The 14,306-nt window shown below is 39.6% G+C and overlaps 2 protein-coding genes across 3 annotated transcripts; one reads left to right on the forward strand and one right to left on the reverse strand.

The window, feature by feature from the left end:
* Positions 1-1,077: 1,077 nt before the first annotated feature.
* LOC103978689 (glutamate receptor 3.1-like) lies at positions 1,078-8,054 on the reverse strand. 2 transcript variants are annotated; one of them, XM_018823805.2, is made up of 8 exons: positions 7,195-8,054; positions 7,045-7,106; positions 6,317-6,604; positions 4,876-6,224; positions 4,522-4,799; positions 4,002-4,033; positions 3,514-3,920; positions 1,078-1,702 (listed from the first exon to the last, which is right to left on the reverse strand). In XM_018823805.2, the coding sequence occupies exons 1-8, from the start codon at positions 7,224-7,226 to the stop codon at positions 1,280-1,282; spliced, it is 2,871 nt and encodes a 956-aa protein (XP_018679350.2). In that variant the 5' UTR covers positions 7,227-8,054; the 3' UTR covers positions 1,078-1,279. The 2 variants fall into 2 exon arrangements, with proteins under 2 accessions (XP_018679350.2, XP_009392853.2); XM_009394578.3 differs by lacking the exons at positions 7,045-7,106; positions 7,195-8,054 and adding an exon at positions 6,891-7,014.
* Positions 8,055-10,899: 2,845 nt separating this feature from the next.
* On the forward strand, positions 10,900-14,187 carry LOC103978688 (F-box/kelch-repeat protein At5g42350-like). The gene is made up of 2 exons (XM_009394576.3): positions 10,900-13,278; positions 14,009-14,187. The coding sequence occupies exon 1, from the start codon at positions 11,301-11,303 to the stop codon at positions 13,086-13,088; it is 1,788 nt and encodes a 595-aa protein (XP_009392851.2). The 5' UTR covers positions 10,900-11,300; the 3' UTR covers positions 13,089-13,278; positions 14,009-14,187.
* Positions 14,188-14,306: the final 119 nt, after the last annotated feature.

The following is a 14,306-nucleotide window of genomic DNA, read 5'->3' on the forward strand; positions in this document are numbered from 1 at the left end:
GCGTTGGAACTCCGGAACATCTCGGTGATCTCGCAACTGGGGATCGTACGGCTGTGGTTCGTGTCGGGGGAGACGTACGTGCGGTCAGGATCGCCATTCGAAAAGAATTTGCAGTAATTATTCTCCCCGTGCTGTCTCACGCAACACAAGACGATTATTTCTCGCCACCCACCTACGTACCTCGTGGATGGTGGCGGACCCCACACGGGACAGCGGCTCTTATCGCTTCCCTCCTCCTGGTCAAAAGCTGGGTACCGCAGGTGCACGTATTCTAACCCCGTTCACTAAATAGATCTATCATTTAAATCTTAAAAAAAAATTATTCTTATTTTTTTTCTACTATTATGGATAGTTAAAATTTATAATGGCATTTAAATGTATTATATATGCATTTTAATATAATATATATATTTATTTATTAAATCATATTAAATCGACGGTCGGACAGCATAAGGAAAATATGTCATAGTGTGCATTGTAGGTATTACCATATACATGTACTATACTCGATATGTCTTTAGTCATACTAAAATTAGGTCAATATATAACCATAGGTATATAAATACACTAAATCTAAATGTTTTGGTCCATCTTGCAAAGGTTAAATGGAGTCAAAGAGAGATTAAAATTTTGTTTTTAATATGGATATAGGCAAAAACATTGGAATCACATAAATCTTGCATTTACTATTTAATGATTTATGTTTAATTATTCTTTTAATTTCGATTTTTTCTCCCGACAAAGTTGTATCAATGAACAAATTACTTTAAATTTACTTGTTATCAAATGATCTAATGCTTAAAAAAAAAGAATGATTAAAGACTCTGTAAATTAAGATTTTGGGTCAAATGGTGTTACTGATATATTTATGGACCACTGAAGAAAAAATTTTGATGTGGACTTTTTATTGCATTTACTCTATCTTCAGTTTCTGCTCACCTGAGTCTTATGTTTTCTTCTAATTCACAAGACAACCAGAAAAGTCTGTGTTTCACATTCAATTTCAAGAACAAAGAACAATTTGAGCTCTGGAAGCCACATTGGAACATGAGATTTTGGATTACATGCAACAAAAGGTACAGAAAATGAAACTTCAAAGTGTTACTTATATTAACAATTGGATACAAGGTTTGAATTTGAGAGGTGGTGACATTTATGATTCATTTTCACAAGTAAACCTTTATGAAAGGGAAATAGAATCTGCACAGTCATACATAAGACGCTATGTTGGGAGTAGCTTCCAGCATGCGGTCACAGGTTGGTAGCACACACACCAGCCTTAAGCTTCAACATCAACAGTGGTATTGATGGTTGGCTTCTGCATTTCTCCTTGCTTGGATCGGCTCCTGACATCTTCTTCCTTGCCGCTAGCAAACGAGAAGAATTTCTGAAGGCTGAATCCTGATCGAGGCGTTTGGCCGCTGGAAGAGTCATGTTTGTCCACTGGAGCATGCTTGATATACTGGCGTAACACGAGAATCAAGTATATGAGGAGAGCCAAGAAGCATGACGTTCCACATATGAGAAACAATCCCCAGAAGCTGCTAAGATGAAGCCTTTGAGAGTCAATTTCATCAGTTTCAGATATGCAAGCAGCCCTTGTTAACCATTTGTCATGGATCCTCTGGAGATCTCCATTCTCGGATAAGGTAAGTATCGCAGTTGACATGTCAACAGCTAATGGAGAGTCCCTTGGGAACACCTAAATTGGAAATGAAAGGCTTGTGAAGAAACAAAGGGGGAATAGCTAAAGTAACATTTATGAACAAGAGGACTAGTTATCATAATTTTTCAGATATGATATGGTGAAACTAAGTGGAGCAGCAAGAGGTAATAAAAGTAATTTTTTAGGCTGACGAAATGACAAATTTCAGGTTACTGCAGCTTAACTCAGTGGTTAACTCAATTCCACTAAGCGCAGTGGCATCAGGGATCAATTGACCAAACTTTTACAGTTGACTTTGAACATCTATGATAGCACCTCTAGAACTATCAAAACTTGAATACAATGGAATAATAACTTTCCTATCTAAGATAGTGCCTGAAGTTGGATGCATTATCATCAAAACAAAAAAATAGGGTTAACTTTTGAAAATGGAAGTAATGGACATTAAAAATGATGATAAACTTTTATTCCAAAAAAGGCCTATTTCGTGCTAACTTAACTAAAACTTGAACATAAGCTAAGACTGTCTACAAGTTCTCCAACAGCCAACAAACCCCCAAAATTTATCCTAAAATTTACCGTTACCTTAAACATTTCTTCAGTTACAACAGCAAGAATTCTAACTTCTATCATTTGACAAATCCTCTTCCACCATAGTTACACAATATTTTCCAAAATTTCTAAGTTTTAGCAAATATAAGGAAAAGTAAGGAAAACCACTTAGATGTTAGTTTGTAGCACACAAACTCCTGGGTTTGGGAATTCACCACCTTTCTTATTTGAATTGCACATACGCTGAGGATCTTTTGCATGTAACAGACCAATATCTAAAGGATATATAGCAAATATGAAGTATACTAAATTGTACAGGTAAAAGTAGATCTTTGCAAAGGTAATCTAAACAAAGAAAAGCTTCCAAAATTGTATTATCTCCATCTGGTTTCAGAAAATGTATTTTATACTGTCATTGGTGGTATCCCACATAACAAGAAAAAACTGTACTGAATCAGCGAACCAAATTACAAATAAACATTAGGGCTTCATATCACATACTCTTCATTCTTTGCATGTTCAAAATTCTAAAAATACAATTTAGGCAATATTTGAAAGAATAACAAATCAAATATGAAAAGTTTAGAGCATATCTCTAGAACCTCCTTGTAACTTAAGTTTTTAGTATATAGAAGAAGCCAAACAAATTTTAAAACATAAAATTTTATTTTTTGGAACTGACAACATATTTGATTTGAAATTTCATAAGGTCAATGAACTCTCAACTTATCAAAGCGAAAAACAAGTTTCGAGGGTTATACATACAGTCAAAGAGACATCAATAACGGAAGGTTATGCTCGAATATTTCACTGGTATACTTAGACATTAAACATTAAGATAGAGATTTGACCAAGCAGACCTGAACATCCTCTGCTTCCCAGAACCCTGTTGAGATTTTTAAAAAAGCAGTTCCCTTGTTTTTTCCAATCAATTAATTCTCTCACTTTCAGCTTGCATAAAAAATTCATATTATGCAGCTGAAACATTCATGCTTGTCTTTCTTGTATCAAGGCTTTTATCCTAATTTTTCATGCAAAAATGATAAATTTAGATGCATGATACAAGTCATTCTCTTCTACATAGATGTAGATTTTATGTCTCTTAAGTCCAGTTTTCTCTTAGAAGCCTTAAATATCTTTTCACACTGCCTACCAAGATAATATTAAGCTGATAGAAATCATTCAATGTTGAGAAGGTAAGGAATGATTTTTCTTGCTCTCTATGGAATGAAGATGATAAAAGACAGAATAATATGTGACCATAAAAAAATTCAATAACTATCAAAGGTACTTACAAAGCCCCAGCCACTTTTGGTAAATTCTGAACCAACAATCGCAAAATTGCAATTTGTCGATAAGAAGAGCTCAACATAGGCACGCTCATCTACGATGGCAGCAACACCCCCATTGTCAGGCCCCAGTTCAAGAGCTTTTGCATACTCTTCTCGTGATCCAAGGGCTTTAAGCCTGGATCTTGGAATGCTGAGCTCCTCAACCATATAATTTTCAGCAAATGAACCTACTTGAAACCCTATATGTTCATCACCAGCTATCAAGCTGTCAATTCCTTTTATAGGAGATGAGAGTTGTTGCACTGTTAGGATTGATGTCAAGCTTGCAGTGTAGCTAGACTGGATAATCAGAACCACAAAAAGCCATATTATTAGCACTCCTCGTCCTAGAGTGCTCACGGTGTTCTCTCCTGAGGGAAAGGAATGCCAATTTCTATGAGTTAAGCTGCAAATATCATTCTTGAGTTGGAAGAAAGAAGGATAATACTCACTGTGTGCAAAAAACAAAGTTGAAAAGCTGAACCTGCAATAGACCAGTATCAAATTAGATAGGAAAGCATTAAAAAAAATAAAGTATATCAACAAAATAATCATCTTACGCGCGTCTCAAAATTAATTGCAAGTACAATGTGCAAAGAAATGACCATCTTTACTTGTATACACCACTCTATACCTTGTCGTGCCAACCTTTGATACATAATACAAAGCCAGCAATATCACATGAGATTCTGTGCAATAACCTAGACATTTTTTTATATAGTGATTGCAGAATTGTAGAATTCGCATCGATGTGCTTTGTGATGCTATATTGTTCAGCTCCCATATTCTAACAAGGAAAAGAAGGACAATAATGATTGATGAAACCAGTCAACACAAGAACTCACTTGCATTTAAAAATTAAATCAAACTGGTCATTTTCCACAAAAGTGTAGATTATCCTGTAAAAGTTCATTTGCTTATCAGGGTCCATTCGGACATATGTGTTTAGATTTCATTTATTCTATAGCTTACCAGAAGACTGTAGCTACTTGTTGTCGTGGTGGACCACGAAATTCGTCATTCATCCTGTGCTCAAGGATCCACACCACAGATCCTATTACCATAAAGAAGAAGCCTGTGACACACCACATCTCCAGAGTAAAAGGCTGCAAGAATGCCCAAGCACTCGATTTGTATTTTCTAATGGGGGCTAGAATAACAAGCCCAGACTCGATGTATGGCTGTGTAAAATCAACAATCTTTGTGCGATTAGTAACAATGGCGATGTCACCTACGGCAGCATCAAATACCTAAAAAGAGGGAAAATGATCAGAATTAGTGAAATAAACTTAGTCATTATAGGACATATCTTACCATGGGACTTACCCCTGTAGCAACCATATTCACAAGTTCACCGTAACTAGGATTAGCATGACCATTGCCAAATGGTATCAGCTTAAAAGGAACAGCGTAGGGCAGTAAGTTGACAGCAGCAGTAAACACATCAATGCAGTAACCCTTGACAATGCCTGTATGTGGTGATTTTGAGACAAATTCCTGATAACTGACTCTGTTTGGGACAACAATGTTCAGCTCTTTACCATTGTTAGGGAAGACCCATCCTCGAGGCTTTGTTGTTGTTTCCCCAGGCCAGATGACACTGTAGAGCAGATCATTTGCAGGGGAAGCATTAGCCGGCTTCAAATATAGGGTTTCAGGAGGCACAATTGATAACCCAGAGTAGTTGGACCAATAACCAATAGTTCTTGACCCTGTTCCAATTACATTTATGATATCATATGCAGGATGAAAGAGATTTCCATCGGAATCATACCGAAGCACTCCAGTTAGACCTGCAAAATTTGTGTTTTGGACCTTTTCCAGAAGAAGTTGTCCTCCATTAAAGACACTCATTGCCTCAAGGTGAAGAGTCCCTCCCTGTACATCATGCAATTTTGAATCATTAGAGAATGAAATGATTCCGCGGTCATCAAAGAAGGCATCAATTGCTTTAGCCAACATCCACACAGTGTCATAAGCATATAAGCCATATGAGTGAAGCCGAAAGTTTCCATCATCCTCTTCTTTGGTCAAGTTGCTCCACCTAGAAATGAAGTTACTCTTCCTCTTTGAATCAGCTGTGTGCTGACGCAGTGTAAGAACCCCTTGCATTGTGTCCATTGTATCAGGGGCAAGGGGGGCTTTAGAATCCAGCAGAGAAGAAAGCCAGTCTGTTGCAATCCAAACATACCCATTCGTCATCATGTCAAGATAATGTGCCACAGAAAGAATCATGGGACCATAATCTTGATTCGAATGCAAGACGATAACACGAGACTCCATCAATGCAACCTTGACCAGTAAATCTGTGACATCACTCCTTGTGGCTACAGGCGACAGCCGAGCTTTGTAAGATAACATGCAGCGCCTCTCTGCAAGTTTATCGCCTAATGCAGCTACTCCATTCCTACCATTGTCATCATCAACGTAGATGGCAATCACCTGTCTCCACTGGTAATAGTCTACTATCTTAGCAATGGCGGCCATCTGAAACAGATCGCTTTGTGAGGTCCGAACAAAGTAAGGGTACTCGAGCGCAGTAAGAGTTGGATCTGTTGCTGAGAACGAGAGCAAAGGGACATGGAGCTCGTTGGCAAGATGGGAAATGACATGAGCAATGGTCGAACACTGTGGCCCAACTATCGCAACAGTATCAGTCTCCATAAATTGCAGAGCTGATACATGAAATTTGATGCACAACCATTACGTGAAGCTAGCTAGTAAACCAAGATTCAGTAGCAAAAGGAAGATAGATGAGGTCTGTAACCTTCCATCATGCCGAAGAACCCGCTGCAGTTGGTATTCCTCATCGTGATATCCAACCTCGTGCCTCGAAGAACAGTTGGGTCGGAGTTGACATCCTGCTTTGCGGCATCAATGGCGACCTTTGCGACTCTTCCAATGGTCGAGTTGAACGTGAAAATAGCCCCAACGTGCACAACGGCAGGCCTCGAAGAGACGCTCCTTGTTGCACCGCTGGTGCTCGAGAAAAGGCAAAAGAAGAGAGGAAACAGAGCCAGCATCATGTCGATGCAACGACTGCTGCTTCTCAAAGCTGAAACACACCACAACTTCTCTGAGCAAGGAAGATAAGCAAAAACCACTCAACAGATTAAGCAATTCAATCATATATCAGAAAACTGCTTCGATAGAAGATATGGTGCTGAAGTACAACCCACTCGAGTATCTCAAGATAAAGGGCCAAAGATACAAATTTCACGATGCGGAAACCGATAAACCCACCATATTTGTGAGAAGATCGAAGACAAAACCAAATCTTCTTAATGGGAAAAGATATCGACATCATAAAACATCCAAAAAGGTCAGCTTTATAACTAAACCTCAAGAAGGGCGTTTCAGCTCAACTCAAACCAAACTCCTTTCCATGCAGCAAAAAGAAAGTCATTCAGGGACGGAATCCATCCTCGCAAGCCCGAGACAGAGTATTCTTAGTGGAAAGAAAAGGTTGGACAGAAGCAGAGCAGCTGTGCTTACCGGTTTTGCTGTGAACTGTTACGGCTTTATGCTCCACAGAGTTTCCCGTCGGCTCGATTCTTCTGCGTGACAAAATGCGAGAACTTTATAGGAGGGAAAAGAGTGCTACTGTATTGTAATTGATATGGACAAGAGCAGAAGCTGCAGCACTGTGAACCGGGGCAGTCTCTTTGAGGCTCCATGGGCCCAACCTGAGGTCGAACACTTGGTAGGCGCCTTTCGAGGGAGTCACTGGTGAAGAGGTGCTGGCATGGGTTGCGGTCTTATATAAGAAGTGATCGGACGAAGGATGTCTCTTCAAAGGAAAAATATCAGAACAAGAAAGGGATCATATCCCCGGAGCACAACACCTCCTTTTGGGATGCCATATTTCGGTCTCTGCTTGTTCATACCTGTACTCCTCGGTGCTTCTCCTCGTGTATTCGACTTCGCTGTCATGTGAACTGGATCTATTCCACCCTACGAAGCTACGCAAAATCTCGCCCTACCGTGTTCTTCCCACGTCATGAGTACTTTGCACACCGCACGACGCTCAAGATCAGATTTTGACGCCAAAGCTCTACCGAAGAACCAAACAAGCTCTTGCAACCCGGGAATCAATCGACGTCGTGAAATCTGCGGGGAAATGCATCGAGTTGCTTGGTGGAGCTCCTGCCAACCTCAACAGAAGCAAAACGTGCCGGATTTTGGCTGACGCCAACGGATTCACAGCTATCTCAATAACATGGCACCGGAGAACGCAAAGCTTCTTCATTTGTGGAAGGTAATGAGGTGGTAGTGTCATCATATGTTGTTTCTTATGGTTTCTTCCACGGTTGTACGAGCAGTGACCAGCCATTAATGGCCACTTGCAGCATGAACAATCATGAGACCAGAATTGCTTGTGACCAAATGCTACCATTCTCACCTCGTGAGTTGCATCACTACAAGGATCGGATGGAATAGGAATCTGCAGCAAGAAAACAGGGACTGTCAGCTCTGATGCATTGATTAGCATCTGATACTGTCTTCCACTACACAAATTATAGGAAGGAATTCCTTTTCACCTCTCTTAGCTTTCCAAAATTTCTTAACAATTATATAAAAAAAAGGATTTTTTTTCACAAAATTCAAAATGAGAAATAAAAGACATAATGGATAATAAAAAAGAGATCAAAATAGTTGTTGACTGTCTTGTGAATGAGAAATCCAACTGTAAAGTTTTGGAAGGAGAAATTTCATATGGATTTGGCAGCCATTTTTTATACTTACCTAAACAGATCCTTTTTTAGACTTGTGAAAGACCAATACAGTTCTTCTCTTTCGGGGGAGAAAAGAGATTAGATTCTCATTCTTGTTGGGTCAGCTAGATTTCTTTTGTCATTAGAACCTTATTCTCTCTCATCATAGCTATGTAAGATTTATCTGCTTGGGGTTCCCTCTCTCCCTCAAGACTCTAAACACAAAATGTGAATAGAGTTGGTGGAATGATGGAAGATATCAACTGATACAAGATATATATTCCGTATGAAGCATATAATACCTGAAAGGGAAATCAGCATACCATCAAGACTATAGAGGTGTGTCTTATTCTTGATGACAAGCTTAACCAAGCCATGTCCAATGGCACAAGTCTATATTTTGAAGCCACAGTTTCATCAAATGTAGGAATCTGGGAACATGCAGCAAAGGGTGAGTTGTCATCCAAGGGCCTCTGAAGCTTTGAAATATAGGCAATGGATGCTTTTATTATCGACTTGTCATCCGATTTCTTTGCTTTAATTGTCCTTTTTATTATTTAATGACTGGCAATGGAGCTTCAGCATCCATTGAAAGGTGAGCTGCAAAGAAATCATTGTTTTCATGTTGGAATAATCTGCATGTTTGGTAGTCAGGTTTCTGCCAATGAACACAAGAAAGCAATGGAGTGCAGGAATCACAATGTACTCAGTTCTTTCAAACAAATTCATGATGTGCCTTTTGCAGATCTAATTAATTGGGTTTATGCAAGAGAGTATGGATCAATTCACAGATGCAGGAAAAATGTATTTTCCAGCAAAAAATTGGACTGCAGAGCATCCCACAAAACAAGGTTTTAATTCATACAATAGATACAGTAGAGTGTCATAGACCACAGATATATTTGGACAGCAGAAAAGTAATGCTGTCTCATCAGATCAGAAGAATATTGCTTAAGGATGCAAGCAAAAGGTCTTTCTCTCAGAGAGATGATAGGAACTGTCAAAACTTTATATTGTGGTTAGAGACAATCAAAAGAAGAGATGCATGTCTTATCATGAAATGAAAAGCACACAAATGTTCTTAGAAAGAGGCTTAAGGAAACCAAATTGTCTGTGGAACCCTTGGATGATTTAGGAAGTTTCCTAACTCTTAAAATGAACTCTTGAACTTACTTGGGTTATGAAGATGGATAGGCTGAGAACATGCTTCATCTCAGGGATGCAATTTCTAATGCTTTCATGCATTTCAATTAATTTAGTTCCTTGAATGATGGTGACAAGTTAGTGGTGGGCAAATGCAACAGAAGCTGGTGTCCATTCTTCTTTCTTCAGATGCTGCTTTCTTCACATTCCTTGTCTTTTTTATGAGTCAGTAGCTTGAAAGAAACATGTTATATATATAAAGTGCCAGACTCAACATCACATGTATATATACACACACTTGCATCCTACTCATTAAAGATATGAGATGATATCATTGGAATCACTACTGCTTCTGATGTATATTATGTGTTACAGCAACACTCTTCATGCTGCAGAGATCCCCATCTTATCAGTGGAAAAGTCACATCCTGAAGTTTGGGCATCAGCTAAAAGCTTATCTAAATGATCTAATTTTATCATGGTAAATTCTTCTGATCAACTGCAAATGATCATCAAAATGTTGAAGATTTTATTTTTTTGCCTTGTCATAAGGATTTTGATTGGATTACTACAAATCCAGAAATGGATTCAGTCTATATTAGACTCTTTAACATTTCCTCTCATATACAAAGTGATACATGAAATTGAACACAGGTGTATGGTGTAAAACAATTAAAAAGGACATTGCATAATATCAATTAAACATCAAAAAATAGAAAAGAAAACATATGCAGATTTTAATTAGGTTACCATAAATTTTATAAACATATTATTAGAAAAGACTCAATCTATTATTAAACTTCTCTCTCTCACACACACACACACACACATATTAAACTAGATTATTTTATATATTATTTATAAAGATTGGGCTGAAGAAAAATCAAGGAAAAAAAGGGAAAAGTAATCACCCCAAGCAACATATGTAGAGCAGATTACACAAGTAGAGGATATTAGTTATACAGATCTAATTAGTATATATGTATGTTAATAATCTGTCCTTTTAATCCTTTTATTTTTTACTTGTAAGGAATTTTTACTTTTAGTAAAATGCTTGATGGTAATAATGGTAAAATGCTGGAAAGTGTACAAACAAATAGGTGTAATAACATTATATTTAACATTTTATATATTATTTTTATTTTTTTGTAACACATACATCTGCAAATAACATACTTCCATCCTACGCCATTTTGAGGTGGCACGGATTTTGTGGATCATACAAAACAGGGTCGTCCGGATTCTCCCAATCATAATTCAGATTTAGGTGAATGTCAGGGCATATTAAAAGAATGAACAAGAAGCTCCGTCGGGTGATGGGTCACTGTCGATGCGCCGCAGTCCATCTCACACATTAAATCCGCAAGACGCCTGCGGCCGACCTAATCCACTCCTTTGGGGGGTCCCGCGGGTGGCGTTTTGGGGGTCCCAAACTTTTGCGTCGCTTTGTCATATCATTAACCAGTAAAAGTACTTTAAACCCGCAAATTTTCCTGCGCTGTTCGCGGGCGCGCGCGTGAGAGAGAGAGGAGAGCGAGATCCGACGCCTCCCCCTTTTGCTATTTACGGGAAACACCTCTCGGGGATTGGATCGCCTCAAAGGTCCCATCGCCTCCTCGTCCTCCTCGTTTAGGGTTTGCGCCTAATTTTCAATCTCATGTGTGTGTTCTTGGTTCGGTTTTCCTGTCTTCTGCCGAAAACGAAGAGCTTATTTTCCTGTGTTTGGTAGCGTTAGGAGTTAAAGATTGTAATTTGATGGGTTGCGGCTGGCGAAGGGCGGATTTGGACGGCTTTTTCTTGAGTTTTGGTTCCTTTTTGGTGACATGGTGGCTTCCGTAAGTCGGTTGGAATTTGTAGAACAAAGAGGGATTTTGAGCCTTTCGTCGATTGGTTATGATCAGCACTTCGAACAGATTCAGCAGCAACAGCAGGGCATCACTTCTATGCAATGATTCAGGAAAATCTGCCGAAGATGGCGAAACATCTCATCGCAAGAACATGGAGGGGTTGAGCATTTCCAAGAGCCTAGTGCGGAGCGTGAGCCAGAAGTATAAGAAGAAAAGGAGCGTCTTTAGAGCAGCCCATAGTGGTGGAAGCTCCAGGCACAATTCCTCTACATGCCTTGGCCATTATGTGAAGGGTGGCGGGTGTCGTCGGGTGGGTGCTTGCGACGACTTTGATTCTACTATCAAGACGCGGTTCAGTGCCATGGACGAGTGCATCCCGCAGAGGATGGACAAAGGGATTGAAGATACTGGGGTAGGGATGGAGTGCTTCTCTTATGGCGTTTCGGAGAAATTTTGGAGGAGTTCCAGGAAGGAGAAGCCATCTGTGCAGTGCCCATCAACTTCATCATCTGCTGTTCCGGCTTCGCTACCTGATGATGTGTTGGAAATGATTCTTGCTCGGCTTCCTTTGTCATCTGTCATGACAGCACGTTGCGTGTGCAAGAAGTGGAGGCACTTGACAAGCACGCCCCATTTCATACAGATGAGAAGCGACTGTTCTTATGGTAGTCCATGGTTGTTCCTGTTTGGCATCACGAAGGGTGGGTGTCATGCTGGTGACATTCATGCTTTGGATGTCTCTGGCGATCGATGGCACAGGATTCACAGTGATGTGCTAAAAGGCAGGTTCTTGTTCTCTGTTACAAGTATTAAGAGTGATATCTATGTTGTTGGTGGTTGCTCTAGGTCTTCTTTGTCAATGGAGAAGAGGTCCATCAAGACTCACAAAGGGGTCCTGGTGTTTAACCCTTTGAGCGGCTCATGGCGTAAAACTGCACCGATGAAATCAGCAAGGTCAGGACCTGTTCTGGGTGTCTTTGAAGTAGGTGCCAGCTGCAGTTTGTTTGAAGCTCGACCCAAGTCCCAAGATCAGCTTCAGTTGAAGTCTCGGATTGGAGGAGTCTCTGATGTGTATAAGGATCCACACAGACTCTCTGTCAGGCTTCGGCTTAGAGATGCTTTTAGTGAGGAGGATGTTTCATCGGAGCGCAAAAGAAGACCATCCAACTTTGTTGGAGAAAATATGAGCAAGCAGTTAAAATTTGCACTGATTGCTGTGGGTGGTTGTGGATCCTGGGATGAACCTCTTGAATCTGGTGAGATCTATGATCCTGTAACTGATAAGTGGATAGAGATTGCAAGTTTGCCAGGGGAATTTGGAGTCATTTGCTCAGGTGCCATATGTGGCAAAATGTTTTATGTTTACTCAGAGACAGATAAACTCGCAGGCTATGATTTGGAAAGAGGCTTCTGGATGACAATTCAGGTGTGCCACCCTCCTCCCCGGCTTCGTGAATACTACCCGAAGCTCATTGCTTGTAGCAGTCGGTTGTTCTTCTCTTGTGTGTCATGGTGTGAAATAGATGGCCAACCAAACAGGAGGGAGATAGCTGTGAGGAAGTTCTGGGAGCTGGATTTCACTTTACGTGCATGGAATGAGGTCTCATGGCATCCAGATGCTCCCATGGACCGGAATGCCATGTTTCTTGCAGATGACGATATGATTTACAGTATCGAGATGTTTAGGATATTTGGGCAGGTCCTGGATTTCTTAACTGCTTGTCATGTTTCCAAAACTGGACTGAAGTGGCACCGTATCACCAAGAAGCATGCAACACATGAAGTGGATGCTTCTTCATGTGTAATCAAGTCAATGCTGGTGTTGCACCTCTGAACTTTATGTTGTTCAATGTTTGTCACACTTTTGGTTGTTTACATGCAAGACACAATCATGTACTTTTGTTCATTGAAACTGACTGAAAAGTGGAGGAGGAGGGAGCATCAGTGAAGAATTGTGCAACAATGAGATGAAATTGGCGATTCAGAGTCATGGCTATGTTTAGAGTTGCCTCAAAGAAAAGAAGGTAATGCCTCTCATAAGTAGTAGTTTAATTGTTTGGTTCCTTATAGGCAAAATTCATAATGTATTGAATTGCTGGGACAGAATCGTTGTGTATGATTTTACCATTTCTTCAAACCTATATCAAAGTTGTCTTTGGATTTGTGGATTAATTTTTTTCTCATTTAATGAAGTTTAAGTTTCAAGTTCAATCATTTATTTATGTGACTGGAATCCATGATGCATTCTTCTTTTTGCTACAGTTGTATAAAAAGAAGACACATCCTTAGCTGATCTTTAGGAATCTACCTTTGACAGTATCTTAACAATTGAGGTTCCAAGATACTGTTTGCATCAGTAACTTGGCATTCAAACAAGGTTTCAAACCCTCTTCCTATTAGAAATGGATTCGGATATATACCAGCAGGGTAAATGGTTGGGTGTCACTTAGATGATGTTATAAAACCAATCACACCATGCAAAGAGCTACTTCAATTATGTAATATTGTTGAGTACCACTATGTTTTCTTCTCTTTAAAATTTTACTTATATTAAAAAACAAACCTTTTATTTATTGGATTATATCTGGCTGAGATACTTGAATGATCACAAAATGCTGGTCTACCCAAATCCAATACTGTCATTCCAGAAAAAATATATTAGGAAAATCATAGGCACAATCAGTTTGAGGACACTTTCTTTCTTCTCTTTGGTATGTATTAATGTACTAATAGATAGTATTCTGATACTGGCAGCACATACCAGTCCCATTTGGAATCGGCATGCGATTGCATTCCTTGCAACTAACAACTCCCATTCAGAAACAATCCCCAAAGAAAAATAGCACCAAAGTCCTACTCATCCTTGTTCTGAAAGCAAACCCCAGAAACAAACAAGTAGCAGTTCACCATCCTTCCTAGAAAGACATGCCAACTTCTAATCTGCAATCTCACACCTTCAGCAGGGCAACATGGTAGTACTACCACACATCTCAGAGCTGCTCATGTGGAATTCAATGGTCGTCTTGTACTAATCTTTATCCTTCAAAGTGTA

This window comes from Musa acuminata, chromosome BXJ3-3 (genome assembly GCF_036884655.1).
Source record: "Musa acuminata AAA Group cultivar baxijiao chromosome BXJ3-3, Cavendish_Baxijiao_AAA, whole genome shotgun sequence".
Lineage (NCBI taxonomy): Eukaryota > Viridiplantae > Streptophyta > Magnoliopsida > Zingiberales > Musaceae > Musa > Musa acuminata.

Coding starts and splice junctions, on each gene's coding strand:
- LOC103978689 (XM_018823805.2), bottom strand. CDS start 7,226: ATGGAGCCTCAAAGAGACTGCCCCGGTTCACA. Junction 4,034..4,521: donor CAAGTAGCTACAGTCTTCTG/GTAAGCTATAGA, acceptor GGTCTATTGCAG/GTTCAGCTTTTCAACTTTGT. Junction 3,921..4,001: donor AACTTTGTTTTTTGCACACA/GTGAGTATTATC, acceptor CCTTTCCCTCAG/GAGAGAACACCGTGAGCACT.
- LOC103978688 (XM_009394576.3), top strand. CDS start 11,301: ATGATCAGCACTTCGAACAGATTCAGCAGCAACAGCAGGGCATCACTT.